At 42.4% G+C, this 16,500-nt stretch overlaps 3 protein-coding genes across 4 annotated transcripts; all 3 read left to right on the top strand.

Moving 5' to 3' along the window:
• Positions 1–226: 226 nt before the first annotated feature.
• On the top strand, positions 227–2,815 carry LOC128418771 (olfactory receptor 1019). 2 transcript variants are annotated; one of them, XM_053398811.1, is made up of 2 exons: positions 227–250; positions 1,901–2,815. In XM_053398811.1, the coding sequence occupies exon 2, from the start codon at positions 1,949–1,951 to the stop codon at positions 2,813–2,815; it is 867 nt and encodes a 288-aa protein (XP_053254786.1). In that variant the 5' UTR covers positions 227–250; positions 1,901–1,948. The 2 variants fall into 2 exon arrangements, with proteins under 2 accessions (XP_053254786.1, XP_053254777.1); XM_053398802.1 differs by lacking the exon at positions 227–250 and having other exon boundaries at positions 1,868–2,815.
• A 4,812-nt stretch (positions 2,816–7,627) lies between these two features.
• LOC128418756 (olfactory receptor 2G3-like) lies at positions 7,628–8,563 on the top strand. The gene has a single exon (XM_053398778.1). The coding sequence runs from the start codon at positions 7,628–7,630 to the stop codon at positions 8,561–8,563; it is 936 nt and encodes a 311-aa protein (XP_053254753.1).
• Positions 8,564–15,310: 6,747 nt separating this feature from the next.
• Positions 15,311–16,246, top strand: LOC128418763 (olfactory receptor 1013-like). The gene has a single exon (XM_053398792.1). It carries the CDS (start codon positions 15,311–15,313, stop codon positions 16,244–16,246), a length of 936 nt encoding a protein of 311 aa, XP_053254767.1.
• The last annotated feature ends 254 nt before the right edge of the window (positions 16,247–16,500 follow it).

Genomic DNA, 16,500 nt, shown 5'->3' with positions numbered 1-16,500 from the left:
ACAACAGCTAAGAAGCAGAGGAGTGGACAAAAGTATGGACTGAGCATCTGACTTTCAGGTGGGATACATTTTTTCAAAGCAGGAGGGGCTCAAGGTTGTGTAAGTAGATATGTGGACCCAAGCTAGCTCAGGGAATTTTGGGAATTTAAGAAGTCAGGGTTTCTGCTTGAGGAATCCCCTAGCAAACATTGTCCATGCTAGAGAGTCCACCTTGCTTAGAATTCTTACTCAAGTTGACATTGAAAGCCAAGCAAGAATCTCCTGAAAGCATTTGTTGTTGTTCTTGTGGTTGTTGTTGTTGTTGTGCTGCTAGAAATGGGCAACAGATAGGCACAACAATATTTAACAACCCACAATGCTGTGCTCTTCCAAGGGTAGTCTGATTAAAATGGCTGGTGAGTAAGATGCAGTGATGGCCACTGACCTGGATGGCTTTAAGAGAGGATTAGACAAATTTATGGAAGAAAAGGCTATCAGTGGCTGCTATGCACGGTGGTTATGTTCTACCTTCACTGATAGAGGCAGCAATACTATTTGCTGTGAATCACAAGTGAGGAGAGTGCTATTTCATTCATGTCCTGCTTGTGGACTTTCCATAGGCATCTGGTTGGCTGCTGTGGGAGCAGAATGCTGAATTTAAGAGGCTTTCAACCTAATTCAGCAGGGGTTTGCTTAGCTTCTTAATGTTTACATATTCAAAACCAGGACGATTTCAGGGTCATTATCTTCTTTTATAGCAGGGAGAGCTAACAACTCAGGGGGATCTGCACAGGGAATATTCACTTCAGTTGAAGAGCCAAAATATAAAATGGAATCTGGAATAAGTCATGCAAACAGGGTGCTACAGAGACCATGGATATAACCCAGAGAACTAGTAGGACAATGGAAGGTTCCAGGCCCTGTGCTGCTCTCATGGTTCTCTCAGGGAAGGTTGGGTAGAAGACTAGAAGATCCATTAGCTCCCAGGAAGAAGAGATGGTAGCAGGAGACGAGTAACATCAGGAGAGTATAGATCCTTCCTTCCCTTCTCCCACAGATTAGTGATTTGGGGAAAAATTGTTGAAGATCTCTCATAACACCAGACTCCTCCTATGTCAGGAAAAGGGGGGAGGGAGTGTTTTATAGGAGCTATTCACCCACAAGTCCCATTCTTTAGCCTAATCCTATCTGCCATGGTGGAAAAGATTGCAGAAGCTTCATATCCTCAATCAACTGCAACAGTTGCATAAATGTGCCCCTGGATGTGTTTCCCCCTTTTATTGCACTCTCTGGCTACACTTTTCTAGATCTGCATGCAAAGTATATGAAAAAAATTATTCACTTTATTGGGATCTGGTAAGAAATGGAGCTACCAACATGAGTTTGATCAAACTGCGGGAGGCAGCGGAAGACAGGAGTCCCTGGCATGCTCTGGTCCATGGGGTCATGAAGAGTCGGACACGACTAAACGACTAAATAACAACAACAAATGGAGCAAATAATGATCAAGACTTTATAAAGCAGCATATTCTATCTGTGGCTTTAACTAAGGCAGGCTTTGATTCCAATCAGGGAAACAAATGGATAAAAATGTTTAATTATTGTACTTTCCTCCATTTTATATAGTGTGGTCCCATATAATAAAATAACTGCTTTCTTTTCTTTAGGAAGAAACACTGAATGTGATAGTTTATGTTCCTTTCATAACATTGACTAAGGGGACTTGAAGTGATTGGTGGACCCAATTGCAGAAGGAGTGCTGTATTCTCTGCCCAGCAGGGCAGACTGCCTCTTCTCCCATTCTATTGCTCTACACTACAAAGCATTTCTTCTGACTCAAGTAATGTCTTCTGTCTTCTCACCGGATCCCAAGATCCCCAATTTGTCTTCAGCCACGATGGCTGAGGGCAATCATAGCCAGGTGACAGAGTTCATTTTCTTGGGCTTCACAGATAATCCACGCCTCGAAATGGCTCTCTTTGTGGTCTTTCTTTTCATCTACCTGGCAGATGTGGTAGGAAATGTGGGCATGATCCTCCTGATCACCGTAGATGAGCAACTCCACACACCCATGTATTTCTTCCTTTGCCACCTCTCCTTAGTGGATCTGGGCTACTCTACTGCCATTGCCCCACGCATGCTGGCTGACTTCTTACGCCAGCGAAAAATTATCTCCTTCTCCAGCTGTGCCACACAGTTTGCATTTTTTGTAGGTTTTGTGGATGCTGAATGCTATGTCTTGGCTGCCATGGCATATGACCGCTATGTGGCCATCTGCCGTCCTCTCCATTATACCACAGTCATGTCAAAGCAGGTTTGTCTGGTACTGGCTATTGGTTCCTACATAGCAGGTCTAATAAGCCTGGTGTCCCATACCAGCCTGACTTTCAGTTTAGATTACTGTGGCTCCAATATCATCAATCATTTCTTCTGTGAGATCCCCCCACTCCTAGCATTGTCTTGCTCTGACACCTACATGAGTGAGATCCTCCTCTTCAGCCTCTGTGGCTTCATCGAGTTCAGCACCATCCTTATCATCCTTATCTCCTATCTCTTCATCTTTGCGGCCATCATGAGGATCCGCTCTGCTGAAGGCAGACGTAAGGCCTTCTCTACATGTGCTTCCCATCTCATTGGAGTCACCCTCTTTTATGGGACAGTTATGTTTATGTATCTGAGACCGACATCTAGTTACTCATTAGATCAGGACAAATGGGCCTCTGTATTCTACACGGTTGTGATTCCTATGCTCAATCCTCTAATATACAGCCTTAGGAACAAAGATGTGAAGGAAGCTTTTAGAAGAGTTGTCAGCAAGAAAGTTTTATCCCAGTAATATCTTCTCTCAGTGTTCTTTCTAGTCAATTCTGCTTGTCCTCTGCCTAGAAAGCACGGGTCTGAGCAGTTTCCCACTTGTCTCAGACTTTCTAGGCATGGGTCCAAATGATTTTGCCTTTGCCTCCCGCTGTCCTCCAGAAAACCCACTCCTTAGTGCTAAATCTGAACAAACAGTAACCTGTGGAAAACTCAATTGCTGTTTGTTCTGATTCAGTGCTAAATGTTGAGTTTCCCTGGGGGAAAGCAGCAGGGCAGCCTTCAGTGATGACATGCTAAGTTCAAAACATTATGAGAAGGAATACATTCCATGTCTTATGCTGCAATATAATATTGTGCAGGAGTCTATAGATGTTTACAGAGTATGATAATAGCTATTCTATACTACTAAAGAAAGAGAGGGAAGAAGACTTGTTTCCATTAAGAGCTGTGATATTTGTTTCCATGTGTGTGGCTCTATGAATATAATGCAAGTTTTAGAATAATTACAATATTTCCCAGTATTTTTCACTAAACACACACACACAAAAAAAATTATTCTCAAAACCAAAAAGAGTTAATGATAATATCTTACTTTCAAATGTTTTTATTTATGAAAAACATTATTAGAATTTTTTTTCTACTTTAACTTTGATTGCAGTGATGATGAGCCATACATAAAGCAAACATTTTAAGAGAGTATTATATTGATTCACATTTTTCTGCACCCAGAGAGTTAGAGTCTGAGAAAATTAATTACAGTTATGTCTCGTTGGTATTCATGGGACTGAAGTTGGTCATGACTAAGCTTTCACATTAATTTTAGTGGGACTAAGTGTGATTAACTTGGTCTGGAGCCAACAAAAATGTCCAAAGAATTTTAATGGTTTCCTTTCATGCGTCAAAATATATTAGGGACTATGTCAGGATGGAAAAAGGACTATAAAAAACACTCCAGAAAAATTACTTTAAAAGGTGAGCTAATAGCTCAGTCCTTTGCTATGCAGAAGTAAGTCTCATCAAGCTCAATGTGACTTTCAGGTATGTGTATATGTTGAAGCCATTGTAATCATTTAAGTTCTACTTACTACATTACACTCACTGAAAGTTTTTGGGATTATTTATGTGAGGCTTGCATCAAAAATGGAGGGTGGAAAATGATGTGGTGGAAAATGGTGGTCAAAATGCATAGAAAAGTTATATGTCCTCATAAAGATGCAGCATAACAAGAGTCACTGAGGTGAAGGTATGGCTGCTTCCCAAAAGACAAATTCTACACACATTCCTGATGATTTGTGCTCACGATGCTCTCAAGACACAATCCTGCTTTCAATCCTGTTTGCTCCTGCAAATGTTCTGAGGTGGTCATTTCATGGACTGCGGCTGGATGAAAGATGACAAAGTGCTAGGGTAGCATCAGGTCGTTGGATAGAGGGTGAACAACTAAAATGATGTCTATATTTGCCTATATAGTGTGGATCCCAGTGGAAATACCGTACTTTGAAGATTCTTAGGATTCTGTCCTGTAATGCATTACTGAATAAAGTCTGTCTGATTTGGAATTTAGTGTGGGCCTCCATACTTGAACCCCTCAAGGGGAATTTCCCCCAGAGTAGCCAATATGGTGCTCTCCAGATATTGTGGACTCCAGTCCCAGCCAATATGGCCAATGTTCAGGGATGATGGTAGTTGTAGTCCAACAACATCTGGATGGCACCACATGAGTTACCATTGATGACAGAAAGATGCTCGTGTCTATAAGACTAGTCATTCCTTTACAGGGATAGGCCTGATCCTCAAACAACCCCTGCTCCACAAAGTGGCTTACTACTCAATATAGTGGCCATGTGCACTAATTTACAGAGGGCATTCCTATATTTGAAGTCAGAAGGCAACCCTCAGAAGGCCTGAGACCTCTGCACTGACCTGAGACCTCCAGGTATAGGGCGGTATATAAATTCAATAAGTAAATAAATACTATTTGATGGAGTCTTCTGTTTGAATGGTTCCCCAACCCAAGCCCATTTTAAGATGAGAGAAAATAAGAGAGAAAAGGGGCTTGAAATTGCCCAAGGTCCTTAGCACCTGGGCAGCAGAATGAGTACACACTCAGGTCACCTGGCACACAGCTTCTCTACATTGACATGTATTTCTATTTAAACTATAGTTGCAACTTAAGGCCCCGTACCCCCTCCTTTGATGAAATAAAACATGTGGACATCGGTATTTTACTGTAGGTTAATGGGCGAAAAAAGGCCACAACTTTTATTGGTTACAGAATGTGAGTGGTATTGGCTTTAGGTATTGGACCCATACCAACTATATCTGACTCCTGCCTGCCATGCAGGAAGTCTCACAAGGGTTAACCACCTGTAGGGGGAGGCCTGCTGATGTACATCAACTAGGAGCTCCCTCATGGTGACCAGAAAGGTCGTGCCATGGCCCTAGCCACCACCCGGGCTTCGGACAGGAACCACGACCCCCGGATCCCTTTAACGGAATACCCTTAAAGGGGAGAGTTAGGTGATAGCCACAACCTCCCCTCCCATAAACCAAGCTTTTCCAATGCCTAACCAAACCTTACAAAGTTGTGACGATTTGCTACGAGGTAGGCGAAAACCAAGTGGCTGGTGCCAATCTGCCAAATGGAAAAATTCCTACCAGGTCCCTTCAGCAGGCAACCAACCGAAGTCCATAGCAAGGTCAAGGTGAAGACTACCAGAAAAAAGGGCTGGAGATCCATGGAAGCCAGGATTAGAGAGGGAGATCTCCTGAGTGCGCAGCCGCTTTCATGTGGCAAGCCACGCCCCCCAGCCGGCCGGATTGGCCTACTGTGGTTGTGACGCGCACCAGGGCTCCCTGTGATGTGGGGGCCTAAACATGCCCCCCCCCCGCTGAAAGGCTGGAAGTGCGCGGCCCGCGTGCAACCCCGCCTCTCTCTGAAGAGAAGCGGCTTAAATATTTCTAAATTTCAGAGAGGAACCAGGGGGCTTGTTGTTATCATCACTGATCAGCACTGACAACTAGATTCATTTGCAATGAAGCAATCGGAAGCACACTTTTTGGCCCCCAATCTGCTATCACATCTCTACCTGCTGTGCACATGACATCAGGTGTGGGGCAAGTGGATGTGGTTTGGAGAAAACACCCTGGCAGGCCAAACTGGAACCCTCACCAGGCCTAATCTGGCCCACAACCAGAAGTTCCAAGCCCTCTGTTTTATCGTATCACAATATTTTTTTGTATGTGTTTGCTGTAACAGATTAATGTGAGGTGATTCTTCAGAGACATCAAATCCCAAGTGCTTCTCCTACTTTTCTATAACCTTTGCTTTCCATCCTGTTTTTTCCTCTGCAGTAACATAATAGAGAAGTAAGAAAGGATCCTTGATAGTAACTTTTCAGCTCAGCGCTTGTTGGGTTGGGTTTTGGGGTGGGGGGATGGAGTGTGGAGTGTGTTTCTGGGAAGCGGCAGGGCAGTTACAGAACTCCAGGTAATATAACTGCTTCCTAACTGTGTTGCGAAAATGAGGCAAAATGTTAATGTTTTAATTTTATTTAGTTTGTTCCTTTAATAACAACAGGAAGTCACCAATGTGCACTATGTTTTTATAATCACTGGGAACTGGTTCCACATACAACAATTTCCAGAAGGATAGCTGTGTTAGGTTTGTTGCAGCACAATAACAAAAAAGTATTGTAGTACCTTAAAAACTAACATATTGATGACTGCATAAGTGTTCGTGGACTACAGTCTGGGATTTTGCAGGTTCTGTCTACTCATCCTTTCCACTTAACCATCCCCTTACTTATGAATTCCTGCAGTCAACTGACTTATGGCTAGGACCTAGAAACTTGTATTGTACCAACACTTTCCTCTGATTTTCAGAGCATTCTATAAATTAACAAGAAAAGAAATTACATTTGAAAATTAACAAAGAGAAGAGAAAAGTTTGAGGTTTGGGCTTGTTGTGCTTATCTTACTATCAAGATGGCCAAGGGGGGTTTGTATGGCTGTCCTTTCTTTCACTGTACAAAGCATCTCTCTAGTGGCTTGCAGCCTTCCTGGGAGCCCCTGCTTCCTGAAAATCTTTGGTTCAGCTTTCCTGTAAGTGCTGGGTGGTGGGGAAGCTGTCCACCATGCTTCTGACAGCTATTCATTGTTGCTGTTTTGCAAATGAAGTCTCTTCTGCTATTAAAGAAATAGGGGAGGGCATTCTGAAAGATGAAAGGAAGGACTTCCCTTTAAAAACCCTAAAAAACCACCCAAATTCTGAGGCTCTCAGTAACCTGATTCCTCGTTTCCTACACTTCTCCGAACAGGGAAGACATCATAGAGCAACTCCTCCCACGCACTTTTTCAGATTAGGAAGCAGAACATGGAAGCAACAGAGCATTGGGAAATATTTAATCAGGGGTGGGGTGGGGTGGAACCCTATACTTACTGAAAGCTTATGCTTTCTAAAGTCGCCTGCAAATGAGACAGAAAAATGGATGTCTCTTTTGCAGAGAAAGAAAACTGCCAAGAAATTGGAAGAGAGGTCTTGGAACATCAATTTAGCATTCACCCCACCACTGAAATGCTACTTCCTTGTCTCCATTTCAAACGCTATCATTAAAACACAGAGCTGCATTGTGGGGTTTTTTTCTCATGGAAAGGTAAGCTTTTCCCCTGCAGTGGAACATCCATAGAATACAAGAAAATTTGCAAGGGTTGCCATTCTCATCACTTCAGTGAGCATCAAAGACCAGGAACAGTATATGTCACTAGGTGCTGATTCTGCACTTCACTTCATCTGCTGTTTTCCCTTATCCTTCTCACAGATTAAATGTGAATGAAAATGGTTGGCTGCAACAAAACATTTGTGACCGAGTTCATATTTTTGGGGTTCTCCAATCAACCAAGGGTGCAGCTGGTGCTCTTTGTGGTGTTTCTGGCTTGTTATCTGTTCACAGTGTTTGGGAACGTCACCATCATCTCAGTTGTCAGCACTTACCCTCGGCTTCATACACCCATGTACTTCTTCCTTATCAATTTGTCTTTCTTAGACATTTATTATGTCTCCACCAATGTCCCCCAGATGCTGATGAACCTTGTGACCAGAAGGAAAACTATCTTATTCTGGGGTTGTGCGATCCAGATGTATTTTTCCCTGGCGTTTGGCATGACAGAGTGCTTTCTGCTTGGCGTCATGGCTTATGATCGGTATGTGGCAATCTGTCAGCCTTTGCTTTACACGGCCATCATGAACTGGAAGCTCTGTGCTCAGCTGGCTGCTTTTTGCTGGTGCAGCAGTTTGATGAGCTCCATGATTATTAACATTTTCACCTTACAATTGCCTTTCTGTGGTCCTAACATCTTGAACCATTATTTCTGTGAGGTGCCAGCAGTGCTGTCTTTGGCTTCCACTGACACTTACCTTGCTGAAATGGTTGTCTTTGTTTTCAGCATCATCATAGTCTTCATTCCCTTCCTGTTCATTATTGTCTCCTACACCTACATTTTCTTAGCTGTGCTGCGGATACAAACTGCCCAAGGAAGGGTCAAAGCATTCTCTACCTGTGCATCCCACCTCACTGTTGTCACCATATTTTATGGGACAGCCATCTTCATGTACATGCGACCAAGGTCGAAGTCCTCACGAGACGGGGACAAAGTGATTGCTTTGTTTTATACCATTATAATGCCCATGCTTAACCCCCTGATATATAGCCTAAGGAACAAGGATGTGAAAGATGCTCTGAAGAGACCATTGGTGCTAATAAGATGATGGGTTTTTCTGACCAGATGGTACCCAGAAATAACCTTTTGTTATTAAGCAGCATATAAATCTCACTAATGAATGATGGACATGTCAGTCAGGATTTAAGCCAGGTTCCACCCTGTATGATGACCTCTGCCAGGAGAGAGACAGGGGAAATGTGTCCCTGTTAATTCTCCTTGAACTCTCAGTAGCTTTCAATGCCATCAGCCACTTCTGGAACAGGTGTCTGAGTTAGGGATGGGCAGCTCCACTTTGAAGTGGTTCCAGTCCAGCTTGAATGGTCATTTCCAGAGGTTAATGCTTGGGGAGTGCTCTTTAGCCCCATGGAGCCTTCAAAGTGGGGTTCCTAAGGGTTCAATTTCATTCCCTTTGCTGTTTAACATGAAACCACTGAGTGGGGTTATCCAGAGTTTTGGAGTATGTTGTGAGAAATATGCTGATGACACACAGCTCTACTTCCCCTTTACATCTGCAGTTGTGGCTGGGGATGTGCCGGACTATTGTCTTGCCTTGATAATGGATTGGATGAGAGGCAACAACTGAAGCTCAATTCAGACAAGACTGAGGCACTTTTTCTGGGTGGTTCCCTAGACTGAATGGATGGGAGGTTGCCTGCTCTTGATGGGGTTACACTTCTTCTGAAAGAGTGGGTACATAGCTTGGGGGTACTTCTGGATGCTTTGCTATTGCTTGAAGCTCAGGTGGTTTCAGTGGCACAGAGTGCCTTTCATCAGCCTATTATGGTGGCCATGAAGGCCCAAGCTAGACCAGTGAGAGCTGGTCATCAGCACACACAATGACAATGAAGTCCCCTAGACAATAGTCAACAGTCCTAGTCAGGGCTTTCTTTTGCAGTTGGGACTCACTGGAACACAGTTCTAGCTCCTCTCAGAGGAGCACCATTGCCATTCTAAGAGAACAAGAGAGTTCATGGTGAGTCCTAGCACCTCTTTTTCTAGAAAAATAGCACACTGGTCCTAGGGTTCTCCAACACCATGCTGAAGACCACCTTCACTAAATCAGATAGGGACAAAGTGTCAGCATCCCCAGTGTGACTCTGTAACTCACAACCAGGTGCAAGGATGTGAAATATGTTCTGGCGAGACAGCTGGTGCCAATGAAATGGTAGTTGTTGTTTTTTTCTGGACATTTCTCAGAGAACTTTTTGTTATATATGAGCATATAAATCTCATTGATAAATCACATGGATAAAAAGAAAGTTTAATCCAAGGAATAGTTGTCTGTTTGTGGCCAGATGGTTGTCATTATTTATTTCTTTTTTTATTGACTGACTGGCTTACTGGCTTACTCACTTATTTAACTTGCATAGCGCCCTTCATCTGTAGATCTCAGGGAGGTTCACAGCATAAAAATACAAGATAAAAACACAAAATATGTAATAAAAACAAGAACAAAAACAAAGAAAACCCTCCCCCCATTCCCTCCCATGAACACATTTAAAAGGATATAGGAAGTTAGTTAGCCCAAGGTCTAGTTGAAGAGGAACATTTTCACCTGATGCCTAAAGGTAATGAAGGCACCAGTGGAAATTCTCTGGGAAAGCATTCCACAATTGGAGAGCTGCTGCAGGAAACTTGTGTTGCCACCATCCGGACCTCTCTTGGAGGAGGAACACAAAGAAGGGCCTCAGAGGATGATTGCAGGGTCCAGATTGATTCAAATGGAGAGAGGTCTTGAGGTATTGCAGTCCTGAGCCATTTAAGGTTTTGTGGGTCAAAACCAGCACTTTGAATTGGGCCCAGAAACTAAATGGCAGCCAGTGTCGTTGGGCCAGGATCAGTGTAATATGCTCAAACCATCTTGCCCCGGTGAGCAATCTGGACACCAAAGTTCAGGGCCACCTGAAGTTTCTGAACAGTTTTCAGAGGCAGCCCAACGTATAACACATTGTAATAATCTAACCTAGAAGTTACCAGAGCACAGACAACAGTAGTTAGCTTATCCCTGTCCAGATAGGGGCGTTACTGGTCCACTAGCCAAGCTGGTGGACAGCACTCCATGCCACTGAAACCACATGAGCCTCAAGCACCAGTAAAGGGTCCAGAAATACCCCCAAGCTATGTAACCGCTCCTTCAGAAGAAGTGTAATCCCATAAAGAGCAGACAACCTCCCATCTATTTGGTCTAAGGAACCACACACTAGCAGTGCCTCAGGGGATAAAACTGAATCATGAGGAACCCCACTTTGAAGAGCACTCCGCAAGCAACAGGCTCTGGAAATGACCATCCAAGCAGGACCAGAACCACTTCAAAGTAGAGCTGCCCACCCCTTACTCAGACACCTGCTTCTTCTTTTTTTTTAATTCATTTTTTATTATTATTATTCAAAATTATAACAAATATTTTCCAAAAACGCATCCTTATTTCCCCCCCCATTTTCCCTCCCTCCCTTCCACAGAACCCATCCCCCCACCCCACCCCCCGACTTCCCCCAGTTCCAGTCTTTGGTTTCTCCAATAATGCTATTTTCTGCATGTTACACAGTTGTATAGATCCTCAAACTGTTTAGCTAATTATTATCAGTAAAAAAATTGTGAATGTTTATTCAAAACCTGCCAAGGAGTCCAGTTCGCTTTGTTGCGTCTTCAAATATTTTGTGAAAGGTTCCCATTCATCCTTAAAGTCACAGTTATCCTTATCCCGTAGCTTATATGCCAATTTTGCCAGTTCTGCATAGTCCATCAATTTTTCTTGCCATGATTCTTTAGTTGGGGTTTCTTCAGTCTTCCATCCTTGTGCTACCAGAACTCTCGCGGCCGTTGTCGCATACATGAAGATGTTTTTCAACTTTTTTGGCAGGTCTTTCCCTACAATCCCCAACAAAAATGCCTCAGGTTTTTTAACAAATGTTAAATGGAACATTTTCTTCAATTTATTATATATCATTTCCCAAAATTTTTTAATTACTTTACAATCCCACCACATATGATAAAATGTTCCCTCCTTTTCCTTACACTTCCAACATATATTTGAACTAGTTTTGTACATTTTCCCTAACTGCACTGGTGTTATGTACCATCTGTACATCATCTTCATGTAATTCTCCTTCAGTAGGGAACAATCTGTAAATTTTAAGTCAGTTTTCCATAATTTAACCCGATCTTCCATCATAATGTTGTGACCTACATCTTGTGCCCATTTAATCATAACTGATTTTAGCTCTTCGTCTTTCGTCTCCCATTCTAATAATATGCTATATGCGGCCTTCAGTAGTTTCACTTTCCCTTCAATCACTTCCGTTTAAAACCTGGATCTAGTATAACTAAATCATTTCTTACTGTCTTCTTTATATGTTTCATGTAGTTGTCGATAATGCAACCAACTCTGAAAGTGGTCTTTGATCTCATCATAATCTCTTAATTTCCATTTTCCATCATGTTCCTTTAATAAATCAGCATATGTGAGCCATTTTCCTTTCTTTCCAAGTGGTTTGAGCAGTAATGCTTCATGTGGTGAAAGCCACCACGGAGTCTTTTGTTCCAATAAGTCTTTATATCTCTCCCATACTCTCATTAATGATTTCCTGATTATATGGTTGTAAAAGCTTCTATGAATCTTCCCTTTCCCATACCATAAGTATGCATGCCAGCCAAATCTGTTGTCATGACACCTGCTTCAGAAGGATATCATTGTTGAAGGTATCAAAATCCACTGAGAAGTCAAAGAGAATAAACAAGTTCACATTTCCTCCTCTTCAAACGCATGTGTTTGAAAGGATGTGTGAAAGGTCAGGTTCTGGGTAGCCAAGCACAGATACATTTACAAATTTGTGTGTGTGTGAGAGAGAGAGAGAGAGAGAGAGAGAGAGAGAGAGAGAGAGAGACTCCACAGGGCCATCGTGTTAGGCTGCAACAGATTGTAATGGATTGCTTTGAAGTCACTTCAGCACCAGATGAAAGCCCCCCCGCCCCCGCAAACCAACCAAATATATAATGTGCAGAGGAGGGCAACCAAGATGATTAAGGGGCTGGAAACAAAGGTTCAACAAAGGTTGAAGGAACTGGGTATGTTTAGCCTGGAAAAGAGACTGAGAGGAGATGTGGTTGCAATCTTCAAATATCTCAAGGGCTGTCACATGGAAGATGGAGCAAGTTTGTTTTGTGCTGCTATGGAGGATAGAACTTGAGCCAATACCTTCAAGTTACAAGAAAGGAGATTCTGACTAGACATATGGGGAAACTTTCTGATAGTAAGAGCTGTTTGACAGTGGAACAGTCTTCCTCATGAGGTTGTGGACTCTCCTTCCTTGGAGGTCTTTAAGCAGAGTTTGGGTGGTCATCAGTCATGGATGCTTTAGCTGAGATTCCTGCTTTGCAGGGGGTTGGACTAGATGACCCTTCTGATCCCTTCCAGCTCTACAATTCTACGATTCAATGATTTCAGCTGAAAATTAAAAACTAATGAATATTTGTCAAAGCTCCCAAATAATATGGACTTCTAATGGATCTGCAGCCCTTACATTTGCTGCTTTTTCTTGTTGAAATCATAAAGATAAACACAATGTAGGTGCTTCATGCAAGTTAATGAACTCTAAGGAAGATGTTCACAAGACTTATTCCCTCCCCAAGGGATAGAGTAAATAAACAAATCTTTACACAATTATCATATAGCAGCCCACCTGAGAGCAACAAACACCAAATGCAAGCTTTTAATTGAACCAGATCTCTGAAATGCCACCCCACTGGCAGCACACTGGGAACAAGACCTTCAGGAAGAGAGAACGTTCTCCCCACCTACCCTTGGCAGTCAGGATTATTTGGCATGAAGGAACGGAAGTACACACTTAGATCAGCTTCTTCTGAGAAGATTTATAATGCCATCTTTCCCTTTTTATATTCCAATTACAACATTTCTAGAATCCCATGCATTATGTCTGGAATGATGCCTACTTACTTTCCAATATAACAAGGAAAAGGGGACACAGACACCAGAGCCATTCTTTGCAAGCAACAGAAAACTATGTGTTTATAACCCAGCACACCCAAAACTGACTTTCCATTTTCATGCAACGTTGCTTTTCTTTTATGTCTCCTTGCTTTGAAAGACTTGCAGCATCTGAAAGGAAAAGAAGAGCTCTCTTCTTGGTTGCATTTGATTTGTAAGGAAGGAGGTAAGGAAATCAGGCTTCAAGCATTGATGGTTCTGCTGCCAGAATGATTATGATGACTATGATTTTAGAAGTGAAGATGTCTGGATAGCTTTTTTAAAATTACATGAATTCAATGGTTAGTTTAGAAGAGGGTAAAAAAAGAACAGAGGCTGTCTCTTCCCCACCTCCTTTGTTCTCTATATTGTAGGTTGGTTCACACATGCATGTCTTGTCTGCAGCATCAGGTGAACAGCACAGACTGAACTTCCGCAACACCTCTGAACACAATTAGTCCAATACAGGAAGGGAGATCAGCATGTGGGTTTTTCACTCATGCAGCTGATGAGGATGCAAACATCTGGTTTGCATTCAAGCCTTCTTTGAACTGATCAGGTGTGTCTTTTGGTGTGGCTGCCAAAGAACATCTCCTTCTGGAACCATTGGCTGTGTATGCAGAAGCCATGGTGAGGCTCCACAGCTCACACCATCTCCATCCACACTGTGTGCAGTGTGCAGCACACTGGGCTAGAGAGGAGGAGGGTTGTGATGGTTGTGAGGTAGGTGTGGTGCAAAGGTGCCAGCAGCAGCACCAGACTGGCTCCACCAGTGCATTTGCACTGTACCAACGTCACTGCCACAGCACCCCTTCCCTTCTCAGTCCCAGTATGCTGCACTGACTCAGTCAGACAGAGGTCTGGTGAACAGGGCAGTGTCACCATATGCCTGCTTTTATGTTATTAACTCATAACCAACACTTTTAAATAAAGTTAACTAACAGTTCTTGTCATCAGAAATTAAGTGGGACACCAATCTCCCTTATCATGATTGAAGCATTGAGTTATATGTAACAGAGTGGGAAGATGCAGAAGCACTAATATTCTTAAGTTTATTTACTAAGTCCTTTGGTGCTGTTCGATTAAACAAGTGAGATCTGCACCAATATGTCACAGTGTACCCTTGCATACTAACAGGGGTTTTCAGGGTTCCTGTCTCAATATTCTTGTAAGACATTCATATATAAAATGTACAATAATATGAACATGGAATAATTACCATGTCTGGCCAAACTCTCACAATATGTAATTGACAGGTCCAGAAGTATGCATTTTCCTGTGTCAGTTCTCTATACTCTACACGATATTTTCTAATCTATAGAAATTAGAGCACATTTAAATAATGCATAATAATTAGAAAACATAGAAATTAGAGCACATAATAATTAGAAAACAGAGAAATAAAAGCACATGTATTAAATAATACATAATAATAAGTATGAACAGTCATAGTCACCAGCACTAGACACTTCAGAAATATTTTTTCAAAAGATGAAAAAGGAAGTGGTTAAAAATAATGATGAAACTGAGAAAAAGTGTCAGTTTAAAAAGTATTTAACTTAGCAAAAAAAAAAAAGCTTTGTTACAAGTGAGAAATCAAAAAGCCCAAAATAATTTTGAAGTGCATATTAGTGAGAATCCCATTAAACAAGTAATCTCCTCCCTCCCCATTTTTAATTGCCCTTGTGAGCTCTCTGATTCAGAACATATTGAGGAAAAGGAGCTTTAATAGGACACCATGGTGCCATTCCAAGTGTTAAGTGTCCTGTGTGTTTTCAGGTCCTTCAGCAAATGATTGACAGAAGATTCATGGAAGGAGGAAATCACACCACAGTCACTGAATTCATCCTTTTGGGATTCACAACAAATCCCAAACTACAACTGGTACTGTTTGTGGTGTTTCTCATCATTTATATAGCTAGTCTAGCCGGGAACATTGCACTCATTCTTCTAATCTGCAGCAGCTCTCACCTCCATACACCCATGTATTTCTTCATTGGGAACCTTTCCTTCCTGGATCTGTGGTATTCCTCCGTTTATACACCAAAGATCTTGGTGAACTGCATCTCTGAAGACAAGAGCATTTCCTTTGGTGGTTGTGCTTCCCAATTCTTCTTCTCAGGTGCCTTTGCCTATAGCGAGTGCTACCTTCTGGCAGCCATGGCCTATGATCGTTATGTGGCCATTGCTAAGCCACTGTCCTATGCCACTGCCATGTCCAAAAAGCTGTGCACAGTGCTGGTGGCCCTCTCATATCTGGGGGGGTTCATTAATGCCACTGTTGGAACCAGTAAAACGTTCTCGTTGAGCTTCTGTGATGGCAATGTCATTGATGACTTCTTCTGTGACGCACCCCCTCTGATAATGCTGGCATGTGATGTGACTGACAATTACCAGACTATGCTGTACGTCCTCCTGACTTTAAACATCATTGCCCCTTCAGCCTTCATCCTTGCCTCTTACGCCTTTATCCTAGCAGCCATCTTAAGAATCTCCTCCACTGGTGGCAAGTACAAAGCCTTCTCCACATGTGCTTCCCACCTGACAGCTGTCACCTTATACTATGGCTCCATCCTCTTCATTTACTCACGTCCCAGTTCCAGCTATGCTTTGGAGCATGACAAATGGGCTTCCACATTCTACACAGTGGTCTTTCCCATGCTGAACCCCCTGATTTATAGCTTAAGGAACAAGGATGTGAAAAAGGCTGTGAAGATGTTGATGACAAGGAGGAGAGATTTCTAAATTAAAAAGACTGTAAGATCAGAAATAAGTGTGTAAGATAGTTTTGTAACCCATATCTGAATGCTATTATCATCATAACTTCTAATCTAAAATATCAAAAGTCTCATTTGAGGCACTGTATTGAAAACTCAAATGGTTGGCTTCTCAATTGCATATGACTGATAGATAGCTTTCAATTTTATATGTGTCAGTCTCAAATGGAGGTATCTGTCCCATAGGAAATGTGAGCTGGAGTGCCAACTTGGCCCCACGAC

This window comes from Podarcis raffonei, chromosome 1 (genome assembly GCF_027172205.1).
Source record: "Podarcis raffonei isolate rPodRaf1 chromosome 1, rPodRaf1.pri, whole genome shotgun sequence".
NCBI classification, from domain to species: Eukaryota; Metazoa; Chordata; class Lepidosauria; order Squamata; family Lacertidae; genus Podarcis; species Podarcis raffonei.
The sequence above is the reverse complement of the archived record's forward strand: the minus strand, read 5'-3'. Positions and strand labels throughout refer to the sequence as shown.

Coding starts and splice junctions, on each gene's coding strand:
- LOC128418771 (XM_053398802.1), top strand. CDS start 1,877: ATGGCTGAGGGCAATCATAGCCAGGTGACAGAGTTCATTTTCTTGGGC.
- LOC128418756 (XM_053398778.1), top strand. CDS start 7,628: ATGAAAATGGTTGGCTGCAACAAAACATTTGTGACCGAGTTCATATTT.
- LOC128418763 (XM_053398792.1), top strand. CDS start 15,311: ATGGAAGGAGGAAATCACACCACAGTCACTGAATTCATCCTTTTGGGA.